Source organism: Oryza glaberrima, chromosome 8 (genome assembly GCF_000147395.1).
Source record: "Oryza glaberrima chromosome 8, OglaRS2, whole genome shotgun sequence".
Taxonomy (NCBI): Eukaryota; Viridiplantae; Streptophyta; class Magnoliopsida; order Poales; family Poaceae; genus Oryza; species Oryza glaberrima.
In genome coordinates, this window is record NC_068333.1 from 12,689,107 (window position 1) to 12,705,092 (window position 15,986).

The 15,986-nt window shown below is 43.7% G+C and overlaps 1 protein-coding gene across 2 annotated transcripts; it reads left to right on the forward strand.

The window, feature by feature from the left end:
• The first annotated feature begins 1,987 nt into the window (after window positions 1–1,987).
• On the forward strand, window positions 1,988–12,660 carry LOC127781191 (uncharacterized). 2 transcript variants are annotated; one of them, XM_052308110.1, is made up of 7 exons: window positions 1,988–2,251; window positions 2,325–2,431; window positions 2,552–2,706; window positions 11,580–11,772; window positions 12,122–12,302; window positions 12,422–12,482; window positions 12,563–12,660. In XM_052308110.1, exons 1-7 carry the CDS (start codon window positions 2,093–2,095, stop codon window positions 12,583–12,585), a joined length of 879 nt encoding a protein of 292 aa, XP_052164070.1. In that variant the 5' UTR covers window positions 1,988–2,092; the 3' UTR covers window positions 12,586–12,660. The 2 variants fall into 2 exon arrangements, with proteins under 2 accessions (XP_052164070.1, XP_052164071.1); XM_052308111.1 differs by having other exon boundaries at window positions 12,215–12,302.
• The last annotated feature ends 3,326 nt before the right edge of the window (window positions 12,661–15,986 follow it).

Sequence of the window (15,986 nt, forward strand, 5' to 3'; positions counted from 1 at the left end):
CATAGGCGAGGAAAGCTAGCAATGGGCTGTCTGCATTGGGTGGGTTTAGCGACAACCGTTGGAGTAGAGGAATGTGATGTGAAGCTGTGGAAGCTTGTCACCACTGGAGACTGCAACTAAGTGAGAGATGCAAGGTTGCTAGAAGATAGTGGAAACAAAATGGGTTAATTGGATCCATGCCACTACAAATATACCAAATTAAAAAAAAAAATACTACTACTATTTGTGATATTGTCTGGGTGCCACTGAAATTTTGTAAAATTGTAACCATGCCACTCCATCGCGTTTTCCATCCACTTTTCTGTCATCCCCGTTAATTTCTATCCTTGTTGTCCGGTTGCCATCTCCGAGACCTTGCCATCGCAACGACGAGCACACCGCCACCATCGGATTTGCTCGCATTGCACGCAGCGCCAGCCGCCCAACTTTTTGCGGCGAGCGGCGGTGCGTGAAGCGGTGGAAAGCAGCGGAGAGGCGGTGAGGGAGAGAACCGGTGAGCGCACACCGGCAAAGGACGACGACGAAGCAGCTCGGAAGCAAGGAAAGTAGCGACGGCATTCGGGTGCGACGGTAACGGTGGAGTTCTGGCGGACTTCGGATTTAGGAAAGCGGCACTAGGGATCTCGATCTAGCGAATAAGGTGGAAGGGTTAAGGGGAGAGAGCATGGTCGAAGCGGCGAGAAAAACATGGTTGTAGTCTGACGGTGAGAGGCGAACTCACCTCCGCGAGAAAAGGAGCTATTCTAGGCGACGGTTGGTGAGGAAGAAGGTGCGACCATGGTGTGGTGCGACGCGAGGAGCAACGGTGCGACCAGGCGAGGCTTCTCTCGCCAGCAACGAGCAACTGGAGCGATGGCGGTTTGGGTGCGCAGAGAAGGCGACACTCGGCCTCAATGCTGGTCGGCGCACGCCATAGATGGAGGATGATGCAAATCTAACGGGGAAAGACACAATAGTGGATGGTGATGGCATGGTTATGATTTTACAAGATTTCAGTGGCACCTAGCCAATATTGCGAATAGTAGTGGGATATTTTTAATTTGGCATATTCATAGTGGCATGGATCCAATTAACCCAAACAAAATTGACTGACAAAAAAAAGTTAGGTGACTTAACATATAGCCATCTTCAAAGCAAACTGCAACGATTATAAGTTCAATTTGCACAACTTAATATAAGCACAATATAGCAACTAGAAACTAAGCCGTGGTAGGTATCGCCTATGCCCGTCAGCATGATTGCCAACATATGCACCACTATTCAAGTACTTGTTGCGTATTTGCTCATGTTATTTCACTTGAGTGTTCCGCACACAAAGAAGCCCCAAAAGGGGTTGTTTGGGCACTTTCAACATATCAAAATCAGAGTACACCTTACAAGTAATACTTAAAACATTACAACAAATAAATCATAATTAGAATAATTCAATCTTGTGTTATTTGACTAAGTAGTCAAAGTGGCATCTTGACAATCATGTTTGTCTAAAGGAGTTGTCTAATGTCCGACGATGCAACCAGATGCTTGATAATCTCATCCCTTGCATGCTTATGGAGCGTGTTTGGTTGTACTGAAAAGAGATTTAGTGGTAATCTTAACATTGCCCCATAATCTTAATGGTTGGATTTTTAGTGCACAAACTCAGAGGGTTGGCAAGTTTGTCGGAAACTAAGCAGATTAACTACCTTCGATGGAGTCATTACCAATATATGACAAACAATACGAAACCTTAGATTGGAATATTATATTCCTAATTTTGCATGTTTTTATGCCAAACATAAGGGTTAACTAGGATTTTACCCTATAGTAATTTTAATCGAAGAAACATTTTGGTACTAAGTGGATCCTTGGTGTTAGCAAACTTATCACTGGACTTGGGATCTTTGTAATCATGAGAACCCTCCGATCCCATTCTTCCATAATACCACATGGTTTTTTACATTTTGTCGCGATGTAAAGCGCCAGTCATGCTCCTTTTCTTCGACAGGCAAATACCAAGAGCCAAGAGTCTTATGAGGATCAATTTAACGTCTCTAAAAAGCCAACACACATCTCAAGTCAAGCTGGCACTTGCATTGCATCTTGTCAAACTAGCATGAATAATAAGGAACACAAGAGTAGGCGTAACAAGGACATCCCTGAGATGAGGAGTGAGAAGGTGGCTACCCCAAAAGTTAGTATAAAAAGGAAAAGAAAGTGTGAATTTGAATTCTTGGATGACGAAGTTGCTACTACCAAGTATTTGATGAATGAGGTTTGCATTGGAAGCTTTGTTTCGGCCTTAAGGATTCGCCTTACGATTCAACTAACTCATTGCCTTCTAATAGTTCCTTGCCCGTAGCGTTGAAATATATTTCGAGCTCGCTTCGCAACTTGAGGAACTGAAGCAAGAACAAGATAGCTTGATTTCTACTCGAGCACCCTCTCTGGAGATGTAATTTTCTTTGCTTCATGTTATACCTATAATGATGAATGTGAAGTTTATCTAGTGGTAAAGGAGGATTCATTTTGGCTTGCTCTTATGATTAATGGGAGTTCCTTTTTCCTAAATTAGGGGCATGGCCTTCCAAAGGGCGGAAAAATTACCAAGTCTTATTGTGGAAAAGGAAACTAAAATGGCAATTGAATCCATTGTTTTCAAACAAATGGAACAAAATAGGGAGCTTTCCAGTCCACACAAAAGGCCAAAAGGTGGTGTTTATTTATCAGGTAAATTGAATTCTTATCCATTGAACTTTTCTCGAACTCCATTTTCACCCTGAACAACAAAACCAGACAAAATATGTCATAGGACATGTTTTTAAGTGGTTTTGTTCAAAATGGTGGTTTTCCTCGTTTAATGTGCGTTTTGTTGATGCAAATGTCACTTCATTCGGTCCACCACCTTGAGACCACTATCAAATCCATTAAAACCACCTTGTGATAAACGGGTTTGTAGTTTAGGGTAAAAATGGCCTTTGAACAAATTTCAAGGGTCAATAGTTGACTTTACCTTTATTTCTTATATGTGCCTTGTCTTGTAATGTATCCCTTCCTTTACTCTTAAATTCAGACGAACAAATCAAGCTGGTGGAGTATGAATCCACACTTGGAACTCATTCAAAGTAAGATTCGTGAAGTGAAAAGGCTCAAAGCAGAGGTTATCGATTCTGTGGAGATTGAGGAGTTGAGCAGCTTCCATCGAAAGGCCATGGCGGAAGCATTGATAACAAAGATGCAAAGTGACATGTCCCTTGTGTGGGGCAAACTTAGCCAACACCTAGATGGTTTGGATGAAGAGGCAATGCTTGATCGTGAGATGCACTCCTTGGTACAGAAATGCTATTTTGTTGCCGACCATGCTAATGAACTCGTTCCGTGCTTGCCTGAAACAAGTACATAAGAAGGTAGCGTTGAACATCTACAACGGTTGGGATTTGATGGGTTTACCTGGAGGTCGAGCCTAACATGTCATGGACATGTAGATCGTGGTGGATTCGGTTAAAGACAATGGGACTAGAAAAAGTGTAATTTTGCCTATTACCTCTTAGATTGCCTAGCACTTTTCTTAACTATGGAAATGTTTTATTGTTATGAACCCGTCCTTATGATATGCCTCCTAATATAGGATATGCGGATACATATCCATATCAGATGCATAGTCGGATATATGTATCGGATACAACCTGACACGTATCCAGGACATTTGTGCGATATGCCCCGGGTACTTTTTTTAACTATGGAAATGTTTCATTGTTATGAACAACCCGTCATTATGATATGCCTCCTAGAATAGGATACACGGATACGACTCAGCTCACGCATCCGTATTAGATGCGTAGTCTTATACAAACACATATCGGATACAACCTGATACATATCTAGGATACTTTTGCGATATGCCCAGCTGTTGACGAAAAATTCGCGCTCGGCCGATGGTGCCGGAACTGTGTTGTCGCGAACTAAGTCGAACACAATTGCCTAGGAGATCTTAACTTCAGTGCAGGTCTAAAGGTTGATGAGATGTGGGCGTGCCAGTCAGTTTAATCTTGCAACTGACAAGATATACAAATAGCAGATCAAAGAGCCTATCGGCTGCCGATGCCGATATCGGTTTTGAGCTATCGGCTATATGTTTGATGTAGAGTCTGACACTTGACGTAAATAATGATATAAAGACAATCGGCTAATGATGATGTGATAAAATAACAAAATAATCCAGTAGAAACTGATCGGCTAACACTGATCCAAATGTTAAAGCATACATTGATTGGAGGTTCGATGTCGTAAGAACCACAAGATTAGATAAACAGTGAAATCTTTGTTTTTATCGGCTAAAACTAACTTGTATGTAATCCTTGTAAGCCGATGCAATGTCCATTTAACTCATCGGCTGAAACTCCGATGAAACCCTTATTATAATCAAAAACAGGTTAGCTTTTATGATTCTAAGCACGACCAGGGATAATGCATCGCAAAGTATGCAAAAAAGCATAAAGTCTAAACAATCAAGCCTTTGACTATTTTTCAGGGTGGTGGATAAGGTTAATCTAGGGCCTTTTTGGGGGAGCTTTAGATTCTGAGAAGCAGCTGTTTGGTAGCCAGCTTCTGAGAATCTGGAAAAGCTCTGTAACCCAGCTTCTGGCTTCTTAGTTCATTTTTCATTCTCAGAAGCTGTGGATTGTTTGGGGCTGCTTCTAGCAGAAGCAGCTTTTGGAAAAAGCTGCAGCTGGGACAAGCTCCCCAAATAGGGCCCTAATCTAGTAAATTAATATGCTAAACTAGATTAACTAAAACATATGATAAATAGGTAGGCAAATATATCAACCGAACCAGAGCAATCCAAGAGGTGGAAGCGATGCAGTCTTGAACAACGCCAATGTAGCCAATACGATTGCCAGGCCGGCAGAACTTAGAACTTACCACTTTGCCGGAGATCGAAAGCCGATGCAGCCCCGCGTCAGAAGCCAAGTTCCGTCGGATGATAAATAAAACCTTGGAAAAGAGGGTGGTGATGTGGCAAGAGTAGTTGTATTAATTTGTGAGATAGTTTACATGACCCCAGGGTGTACATATTCTTATCGGACACTAGAAACACTTTCCTAAAGATAAAAGGAAACAAAAAGACATATTAATAGATAAACTGTAGGGATGAAAACAGTATGAAATATTTCCAGATTTCGAGCTTGTTTTTGAAAACGGAATCAACCGGTCGGATTTTTTTCGGAATTTTTTAGAAACGGAAACGAATTCGAAAATATTTTGTCGGAAACGGAATCAAATATGACGAGCAGTTTCCGTTGGAACTCGGAATTTTCGAAGTTACAGGCCCATACATTACAATAGTCCATAGTACCTCCCTAGCCGCCCAATTCAGCATAATACCTCCCATAGTCCATAATACCTCCCCTAACCTAGAGACTTAGAGTAAAGAGTGAGGGATAGAGAGAGACAATGAAGATTCCAGAGCCGGGCGGCGAAGCGACGCATCCAGACATCCAGATCTCACGTCGCCTCATCTCCCACTGTTTGAAGTTTATCCATCGAAGTTTCAAGCTCGGTTTGAGGGTTTTTTGTATTTTGAAAAATTTTTGTTATTGTAACCACGTTGGTTCGTATTTGCTCTGTTTTTGGTGTCGATAAATTCAATTCCGTTTTCGTATCCGTGGTTTCCGATTCCGATTCCAATTCCGAAAAAATATGAAAACGAAAACGATAAAGGTGGTTTTCGTCCGTTTTCGTACCATTTTCATCCCTAAAAAATATGCCGCATCCTCCTTGAACTCGGTCACTTCTGGCTAAGTTTCCTTGAATAGATTAATTTTCTTAACCGAATCCTCCAAGAATCTGACCGCTGGCGACTTGATAACTCCCATCGACCGATTCCAGAACTTTGAAGCCGATATTGATTTTAGGCTGATGGCATCTTTGGGGCTTACCAAATTTCACTGTTAACACCAAGGTACTATGGAAACCAATATACCATCTCGCTTGAAATTTTTCAAACGCATGCATCAATCTAATCCTTGTGTTGCCATGCCTCACCTCCATGACTCCGTAGATGCCTACGTTGTCAGGCGCTGGTCTATCCTCTACCAGATGTTGGCGTAGCAGCGACGCACCTTGATCACTGGCTCGGCATAATGCCACTGCCACCATTATTGGGCATAACCCAACACAGTTTGACTCTTGCTTTCGTTCACCGGTAAACTGGTGGAGCAACCATGAGGTAGCTTTCTTGTTATCTCTACAAGCTACCTGCAATCTTTGAATTTCTATTGTTATGGACGTGTGTATTAAGTTGATCTATTGATTTGTGATTTTCTTCACTAAATTTGTTTATGCTTTGTTGATAAAGTATAAGCTATAAAGGGAAGTCCATTTTGCACTGAATTCAACAATGAGGTAGCTTTCTTGTTGTCTCTACAAGCTAGTTGCAATTTATTTTCTTTTACTGTTATGGACATATGTGTATTAAGTGTGATTGGAATAGGTTCACACATGAAAAGATTGACGGGTTGTGCCTACCTTGGTTTTGTATAGCACAAATCTAAATAGAAATTGAAGGGTCCAAAACTACATGGGAATTGAATGAAATGGAGTAACCAAGAAGACTTGCACATCGACAAGGTTTGTTTTCTAGATAATTAAAGACCGCCCCAATTGTTTCATGCCCCTGTTTAAATGTACAAGTGGTTTCACATCATAATTTTAAATGTAATGCGAATCATGGTTGTTCAAGTGGTAACGCAACATAAGGTATGGCGACACAAGGCATGACGACAAATTAAACATGCATAATCCTAGGGACGAAGAGTGTAGAAGAGTACATTCTACTCAACAGGGAAGTAGAGGAAGGGGAGGAATAAAGGGGAAACTAATCAGCAAACAAAGAAAGAAATGGACAGAACAAAGATTGCCTAAATTATGAGTACTTTAAATGTGTCTAGTAGGTGGGCCTGGAACTACCAGACAAATTAAGTTGTATTGTTTCATAAATTTGTCAATTATTATTTTGGTTTTTTTAAGTGACTGGCTAAAGTGGCAGTAATCCGATAGTTTTGATAGCATAATTGTAGTTATTCGAAAGTAACTTCATATCTCTACTCCTTTGAAAAGAGATAATGGTGGTGGCGGTGATCACTACCACCACCAACTGAAAGGTGGGACCGATGAAGACAGACGGTCTTCTACCACTCCTTAAGCTTATAGGGGAGCTCGAGGCATGTGGATCTGTTGGCCTTAGAACTCAAGGAAACTAGATCTAGTGGTCCAGCCAACAACTCGTTGCCCTGGAGGGGGTAGCGAGAGAGGGAAATGGCAGACATGCTAGGAAAGGGGAGGAGAAGGGGAAGAAGGGGACGCCGAAGTAGATGGTGAAGGCACGTACTTTGGTAGAGGAGCCGACATACACGACATGAGGCAAAAAGGGGTTACATGGCTCCAGTCTGAGTCGAGCCAACCGACTAGACTAAGGATTAAGGTTGTGGGTGTCGTGGCCTCATGGACTAGGCTAGGGTTTCATGTCTTTATGTTTTGGCCAGGCAGGGTTGTCCATCTACATGAGAGTACAACTATAAATTACTGGAATTAAATAGAAATTGGAATATAATTTCAAACGAAACATCTAATCAATTCATTTGATCTTGGTATTTTCATAAAATATGTTGTGTTATGATGTTTGTATCAATTATTCATCCTCATGTTTCCTTCTCCTTATTCAATAGTAATATCGAATATGAGTACTTCAATTAAACAGTCGTCACTATGTTAAAAGGCCCTAGTGCCATACTAGTGAAGTAACACTTTCAAAATCATTTTATGCTGAATGAAAAGCAAAATTCTACTTTGTACTCCATTCTTTTATTGCTGAAACCAACGGTGAAGTCAAGTGGTCGTACGTGTACATTATGATGCAAATGGCCGTAGAGCAGGTATCAAATAAATTTCCAACTGATGTCATTTTGATATTTAATGCTCGTGCTTTGGCCTCTCATTACCACTTATTTCATCTTGCTCCGTGCATGTTCCTTATTGTTATGGCAGTGGGCTAGGCCCTTCTATTTAGAAGGTTAATTAGCAAATTAGGAACAAAACTAATAAAGGCAAGAGATTATCTAGGGAAGAGATGTGGTTTGTTAGGGATATGGGGATGGTTTAGTTTCCGCACTTCGATGTCAAGTCAACCCCCTTAGTACTCTATTATTAATTAAGCAATGAATTATAATAATTGTTCTTCACAGTGCACCACACAGTCGAGTGGATTTGCGGCTACACCTAGGCTGTGTAATGTGGTAGAGGAGAGAAGGTGTGGGCCCTCTGACGTTTGTAGGAACACTAGTACCTCGTCTGAAAAAAAAAGTTGGGAAAGGCACTGGTGTAGCCTTGGAACAGGCAGAGGATCCGACAGTGAAGTCTCGAAAGATTTCGACGGCGGCTGTAGCCCCCACTCCATGCTGCCATTGGGAAGCTCCCCGACGCGCTAGCCCAACTTGCACCGCTTAGCGGAAGCCAACGGGAAGCGGTGGACCTAGTGGCGAAATAGTAGATGACAACGGATTCGTGCTTGACACCGCCTTCGAGTGCCATGTAGTGTCGAGCTCGTTGCCGCTTTGATCCGCCGTTGCATCTCTCGATCCACTGTCGAGCCCTCAATCCACCGATGCAGGTAGGTTTGGGCACAAATTAACCACCCACCGAAGACCCGACCAAACCGAGTCGAGCCGACCCGAAAACACTGGTTTTTTCCGTCTTCAGTGATCCCTCGGTTTTTATTTCTACATACATTGGTGCTCGGTTGTTTGTTCGGTTTGCGCGCAGGCCGAAAAATACCGACGACGCCAGCCCATCTTCTATTCCTTTTTCAGGCCCACAATAACCCATATCAGGAACCCTAAATCCCCACATCTCCCGTCATGTCGTCATACTGTGTAGTCGTACACCAGCAGAAAAACACGAAGCCACCGCCATGCCTGCGTCGAGCGTTATTAGCCCCGCTTCTGTCGTCACTAGCACCGCCGGCGTGGCCATCCCACTTTCTGCCAGCATGGGCACCGTCCCAACTTCCCTTGACCGCCACCGCCGCCGCCACCGTCCATCTTGCTGGATGCCGTCCGTTCCTTGCACCGTCGGAAGAGTTCGGTGAAAGCTGAAAACCGAACCGAAGCGCGTCAGTTTGTTCGGCTCGGTTTGATTTTTTTTTTTCACGGTTAATTCGGTTGGCATCTCTTAAAACCGATCTTATCAAATACCAAATAAACTGAACCGAAGAAACCGGAAAAAACCGAACGCCCATCCCTACTCACGGGAGTTCGATCCGCCGCTAAACCAACAGCCATCGAGGCGGTAGATGGGGGAGGAGGGATGTCGTCATTGCCTGGTGCTTGGGCCGGTCCTGCCGCTGTTCTGATTGGTGCTTGCCGAAGCCGCCTCAATCACTCTAGTGGGAAGAATGGGAAAAGAAAATTGTGGATCTGAAAAATTATCGCATTGACTTGTTCTCTTTCGTCTATGAGAGAAAAAGGAAATTAGTACTCATTAATGGAGAGAGATAAGGCAAAATTAATTGCGGGAGGGGTGAAGAGAGACTAGAAGAAGTGGGCCATGAGAGTGAAAGATAATTAATGTTTTTAATCTGAGGTTCCTAGTGTAGAATGTTTTAAGAAATAATAATTAAGAAAACAGAAAAGGCTGAGATAGAAGAAGTGAGAGCTGAAATGCAAAAATTTGTGAGAGGTTGGCCTCAACTGTGATGTTTGGATCTTCCCAGGAGCTGACCTATGGCATACTATCTTTCTTCGAGGTTCCTCATAGTTGTAGCTTGCAATATGAATGGCCTTGTAAAGCTAACTTATACTTTGTGAAACTAGTCTTTCTAAGAGGCAATAAGATGACCTACCCTTGTGCACAAGGACTAGCCATAAGCATTTCCCTCAAAATCATGCCTCACCACTGTAACAATAGAAATAACTAAAACTTACATGGGACCCACCCCATAAGAACCACTTTTTTCATATACATTGCCCTTGCTCTTAGTGATTCCTTGGATTGTAGCTGCTCACTATCTAACTTGTCTTTTAAAAAAATGAAACCTTTCATGCTAGCTTTTTTATTATTATTATGAAAAAAGTTCACTTTACTACCCTGAACGGTTGCATTGGTTAACTTAACCCCCTAAGCTATTAATACCACGTCGTTTTGCCCACCTAACCTGGTTTTGCACGGCTATTTTGCCAAAGTGGAGGTGGTTTTGGTTGATTTGGTCATGTGTTACACTGACGTGGTTACTAGATGATGTCGTTTTGGAACTGGGCCATCGAGGTGTCAATGAGGTTTGTTTCTCACTCTTTGTCTAGCCGTCGGCAAGGGTGTTTTGTTACTCCCACGAGAAATTCCTGATCAGCACCATATGATCAGAGATCGTTAGTTGCCTTCTAGAGCTGATCTTATCCTGATCACCTCCTCCCCTTGTTGAGTTCATGCGCGGATCATTCTAACTTCATAGTGTCTCACTGGTGGAGCAGCTTCTAAAGAGATGATCTAATGCCGATGAGCCCACCACCGAGCACAAACACAGGTAGTCTGTTGTGTTCAATTTGAGGAGTAGCAGGGAGTTTGTTGAGAGGACTATAGAGGTTACAGGGTGCTCGAGTGGGTAGACATGGAGCGAGGAGTAAAGACCGGAAGATCACGACGACGACACACCGATATGGTCGTGCCGCCACCGCTGCCCGGATGCAGCGAAGATGATGACGTACCACCATTCACCAGATATGGACGCCATGGGCTTGGGCCGCTTGGCCTTTCATTCACTACGCCTGGGCGTACATGACCAGACACTACCTGCCACCTCAATGAACACTGATGTAGCAACCACGTCAGTGTAACACGCGACCAAATCAACCAAAACCGCCTCCACGCAGGCAAAACAGCCTTGCAAAACCAGGTTGGGGGGCTAAACGATTTGGTATTAATAGTTTAGGAGGCTAAGTGAACCTAAAAATTGTTTAGGGTGTAAAGTAGACTAACACAATAGGTTGGGGTAGTAAAGTGGGCTTTTTTTCTATTATTATTGGAATGGTGGTTGAAGCCATTAGTTGTTTCTTTGTTGAGCTTTAATTGTTTCATTGTTGTTAATAATACTACTCAAACTTAATATTTAGATCTCGGCAACACTATCAACTTACTGCAACCAGCTTTGAATTTCATTCTTGCGTTTGCCTTCCAGTCCTTTTTGGCATTACATATGAGTAATTGTGCCTCTGTAAGCTATGATTTGAAAAGGGAAAAAATTGGTTAGGAGAGGGAAATATAAAGTGCAGTCAGAATCAATAGTTGTTAGGATTGGTAGTACAGAGTTTGGATTTACTTCATCCGTTCCACGTTATAAGATGTACCTCTCCATCATCATCTAGATTTAGTAACATCCATACAAATTTAGACACGTATATGACACATATACATGGTCCACGCATGAATCTATTTAAAACCCAAAATGTCTTGAACTGTGAAACAGAGGAAGTATCAATTAGCCGCAGCGTAACCCTGAATCAACTGTCTTGAAAACGAAAGAACACCCTTAACTATATATTATCTGTTTGCAGTGCCTGAAATACCTAGCAACCCTCAACATCCAGCATTTCACGCCCTAACAAACATGAAGGCCAATCTGTCCTCCCGTCCTGTTGGAACTCGAGGTTGGCCTCCTGTGTGGCAACATGGTGACGATTGGTGCAGCAGAGCATACATAGCTGGAGGTGGCTCGTGCTTCTCTGGTATGTATGCAGTACATATGAGGTGAGTACTTCAGTACTATTTTTTTTAGATAATGAGTACTTTAGTACTTGAATCCCGAGCTTTGGAATTATTTGACTTTACGCATATACTGGTTTGTTTAGGTAAAATATTTCTCAATTCGTATGATTTTACTAATCTTTGGTTTCGGGCAAAAACAACTCTGGTGCAAATGCCTCGATACAACGGGGACTGAAAAGGCGTAATTTCTGTTAAAAGGTGTATGCAGCTGAAAGCATAGTGCAGTGAGAAGAAGTTACAAGTCTTTTCGTTCTCGTAACTGTAACTCTTTATTATAAGCAGCCCAATAGTTTTTTTTTGTCCTAATTAATCTGTAAAATCGTGGTGCCAGGCACTTCTTACAGTTCTATAACAATATGGGTCGTAGATTATTCTTATCAGGTGAGTATATATTTCCTTCTGTTTGGGTTAACCTTTTGTACAGATGCTGCATTGGAGGTGGAGCACAGATGTCGATTTTCTTAAGGGCTTGTTCAGTTAATCCCCTCCCTATGAATTGGGATATCGAGAGGGTTTGTGTATTTCCACACCTTAACCTAACACGCCTTGAATGTACAAGTATTTAAATGTTTTTTTTTTTGCCAACTTTGGGTTATCCTGATTTTTAATACTTTGTATTCTGTTTTTTCAGAGAATAATACTTTGTATTGTGTACCTGCAATCGCTAATTATAATGATTGGGGACAACAATGGTATTTCAGCTGTTTTTTTTCTCTCCTTGGTTGATTATGAATGACGCTTCATATTTAACCATAGGCAAATTTTGCTACAGGACATAAAAAAACGTATAATTAGCTGGTAGACATCGCAAGAACACGAATTTGCTGTCGGGCACAAAAAAACTGGTAATTAGCTGATGGACACTCGTGGCCATATTTTATTACTTCCGGAGAAATTGGAGAGAGAAATTGGTGTGAGTACGATTCTGCCCCTACGCAGCTTCATGAGGGCCTGTTTGGTTGCTACCCTGAGGAAAATTTGCCTGACCTGATACAAGCCTGAGCATAGCATGTGGTTGTTTGGTTGCTAGCCTGACGCGTGTTCTCCCTTGCCTGGCTTGAATCCCTTTGGCGTGGGATTAGCCTGAGTCAGGCGACCAAAAATGGTCGCCTGAGCTCCAGGCGTAGCAGCGCTCTACAGTTACATTCCTAATCCTCTTTAGACAGGCCGCGGGATGCTGCTGCTGACCAGTGTCGCATTGACACCACATGAGTCGCCGCCGATGCCAGCGTAGCTGCCGCTGCCGACACCACACGAGGTCGTTGCTGCCGAGTGTCGTTGCCGCTGCCAACGACGAGTGAAGCCAATGTAGCAGCTGCCGTTGACACCACACGAGGCCGTTGCCGCCACCGCCGCCAACGACGACAATGAGTGAAGCCAGCACAGCCACCGTCGACGACAACGTGTGATGCTGGCGCCACCGCAACCGCACGAAGCCTCGTCAGATCAGATGCCGTCTTCTCTGCTGCATCATTGGATTCGGCCGTCCACACGAAGCAGCTGTCGCCGCCTGCTGGATCTTGTGTCCTAATCTTGCTTAACATGTAGATGTGAGGAATTCCTATGGTCTTGCTTAGGCTTAGCATGCAGATGTGAGAAATAATGGAAGGTTGATGTGGTTGGATTTGGGAATCTCTTTTCTCGTATTCAGCTTTCTTTTTCTTCTTGATGGCAGATACGTTGGATTTGGGGATCTCTTTTCTCATGTTCTCCTCTGATTCTCTTTTTGATGCATTCGATTGATTTTTCCATGGTTTAGATTTATTTCGGTTGGAGGGACGATGCAATTTTATGGTAAGATTTGTTTCTTGGGAGTGTATCCTATGCACACAGGCCCTCGCGTGTACACACCGTGTACACCAACTAAAAATTATCACAAAAAATTCTAGGCAAATTCATACATGTACTTTCAATAGTATTATATCTACGTGCAAAGTCGCATCTTCAAATTCATTCTACATAGAGAATAAAAAAAAGATAAAATTCCGACAAAATTGCAACCTTAAAACTGTCAGATTTTTTGTTTTTTTGTTACGGCTAAAATATAATGAATTTAATGTTAAGATTTTAACCCTAGGTGTAATACAATTGAAAGTATGTGTATGATTTTTTATAGATTTTTTGGTGACATTTTTTTAGTTGGTGTGCACGTGTGTACACGTGAGGGCCTGTGTGCATAGGATATGTTGCCTTGTTTCTTTGCCATAAACATGTTTAGCTGTAATTGTGTGAAGCATAATCGTAGTCTTTTTTCTCAGGCCATGGTGGCCAACCAAACAAGTAAGGTCACAGGCTGCCTGGACAGGCAAAATTTATGAACTGGTTATGTGCCTCTCAGGCATGCAAATTTATCAGGCTTGGTGCGCAGGGCACCAACGAAACAAGCCCTCACAATCCATCGTCGCCTCGCCGAAACTGGTCGTCGGTCGTCAATCACGTCGCCGCTACTACTTCGCCGCGCCTGCTGGACCCAAGGCGCTCCTATTCCGGTTGCCACGGTTGCCGAGAACGCGATGCAGTCGAATCGTCTCCCGTCTCCCCGTCAAGGACGGCGCTCGCACCGCCGTGCTGTCCCCGTGCTGGTGCCGCATCTAGGCCTCCATGCCGCTCATCCTCGGCGACACCGACCTTCTCTTCGATGACGACGAAGATGATGGCGGACAGCGCCTGCACCGTTGTGTTGTCCCCATGTTGGCGCCGCTGCCACATCTGGGCCTCCACGCCGCTCGTCTCCGACAACGCCGACCTCCACCCTGACGATGACAGTGGACGGTGCCCTCACCGCTGTGCTGTCCCCGTGTTGGCGCCGCATCTGGGCGGGGCCTCCACGCTATTCATCTTCAACGTTGCCGACCTCCTCCCCGACAACGACAACCCCCAAATCTTCTGGCGCGACATAGCAGACATCGTCTCCCGCGTCCTCGCCGCGTACCCGAGCCACCGGTGCATCCGCCTCACGAACGCCTGCAGCTACGTGGACTCCCGCAGCGCCGCTGTGCTCTCGCGCTGGCTCGGCGTGCTCGCTGCCAAGGGCGTCCAGGAGCTCATCCTTGTCTTCCTCCCCATCTGGCCTATGCGAGTAGAGCCCCCAGCCGATGTCCTCTGCATCGCCTCCCTCCACCGCCTCTACTTTGGCCTTCGGAGGTCGTTCCCTGACACCGAGCACATCCGCCTCGGCGCTGACGTCTTCCCCTACCTCGTCGAGCTCGGCATCTGCCGCACCAACATGAAGGCCAAGGACCTCGACCGCTTGCTTCGTTCACTCACCCCAAATCAGAGCATCGCTCCTTTCCTTACCAGAGAGCAAGTTTGACCAATGGCAAATTTGTCTTTTAACAAGTGTTTCTTTCTCCAATTCCTTCGAAATAATAAAATAAGGCCATGAGTGTCCATCAGCTAATTTCTAGTTTTTTTATGCCCGACAGCAAATTCACGTTTTTGTGATGTCCACCAGCTAATTATACGTTTTTTAATGTACTGTAGCAAATTTTACCTTAACCATATGAGCTCAGTAACAGTAACGGATCATTAACTGGGCGCGTGTACAAAACTACCAGCATCCGTCTAATCTTGACGGCATGTCAATCTTTGCCATGTCGATCGAACAGTTTTGTGAGTATTTCTATTCCCTGGTTGCATCAAGAATGCAAAGGTGGATTGACACTGCAGGATAGACAAATAGTGGCAACCAGGGAATAATGATGGTATTCGGCTCTAATACTATCATTATTCAGCCCAGTAGTGACCTTCCATCGTACTCTGGAACCGCAACTCCAATTGTTACTGTCGATCAAAAATCACCCCAAAATTTTCCCTCTGCTGGGTGCAACAGACGGACAAGTGTCGGAGTAGTATAGGTAAGAAGAATTTCCCTCTATCTAACAATGTGTAAGAAGAATTTCCACCTATCTAACAATGCAGTAGCAATTGGTGATGTTTAGTAGTAACAGATAGCAGCAAGCAAAAATTATATAGTAGACTAGATGATAATGTTTCTGAGTAATTTGACTCAAACCTTGTCGCGAGAGATAACCGCAATCTGAACAGGGCAAAAGGAGGCTGGCAAATTGACTAACTTGTGAGCATCAAAAAGAAATCTTACAACAAAAGTGCTTTTGTTCGAAAATACTGGTTAAGAATGGACGCATGTACACCGCGCGCATTTGCATGATTGTCTAAGCACGACTCTCCTTATT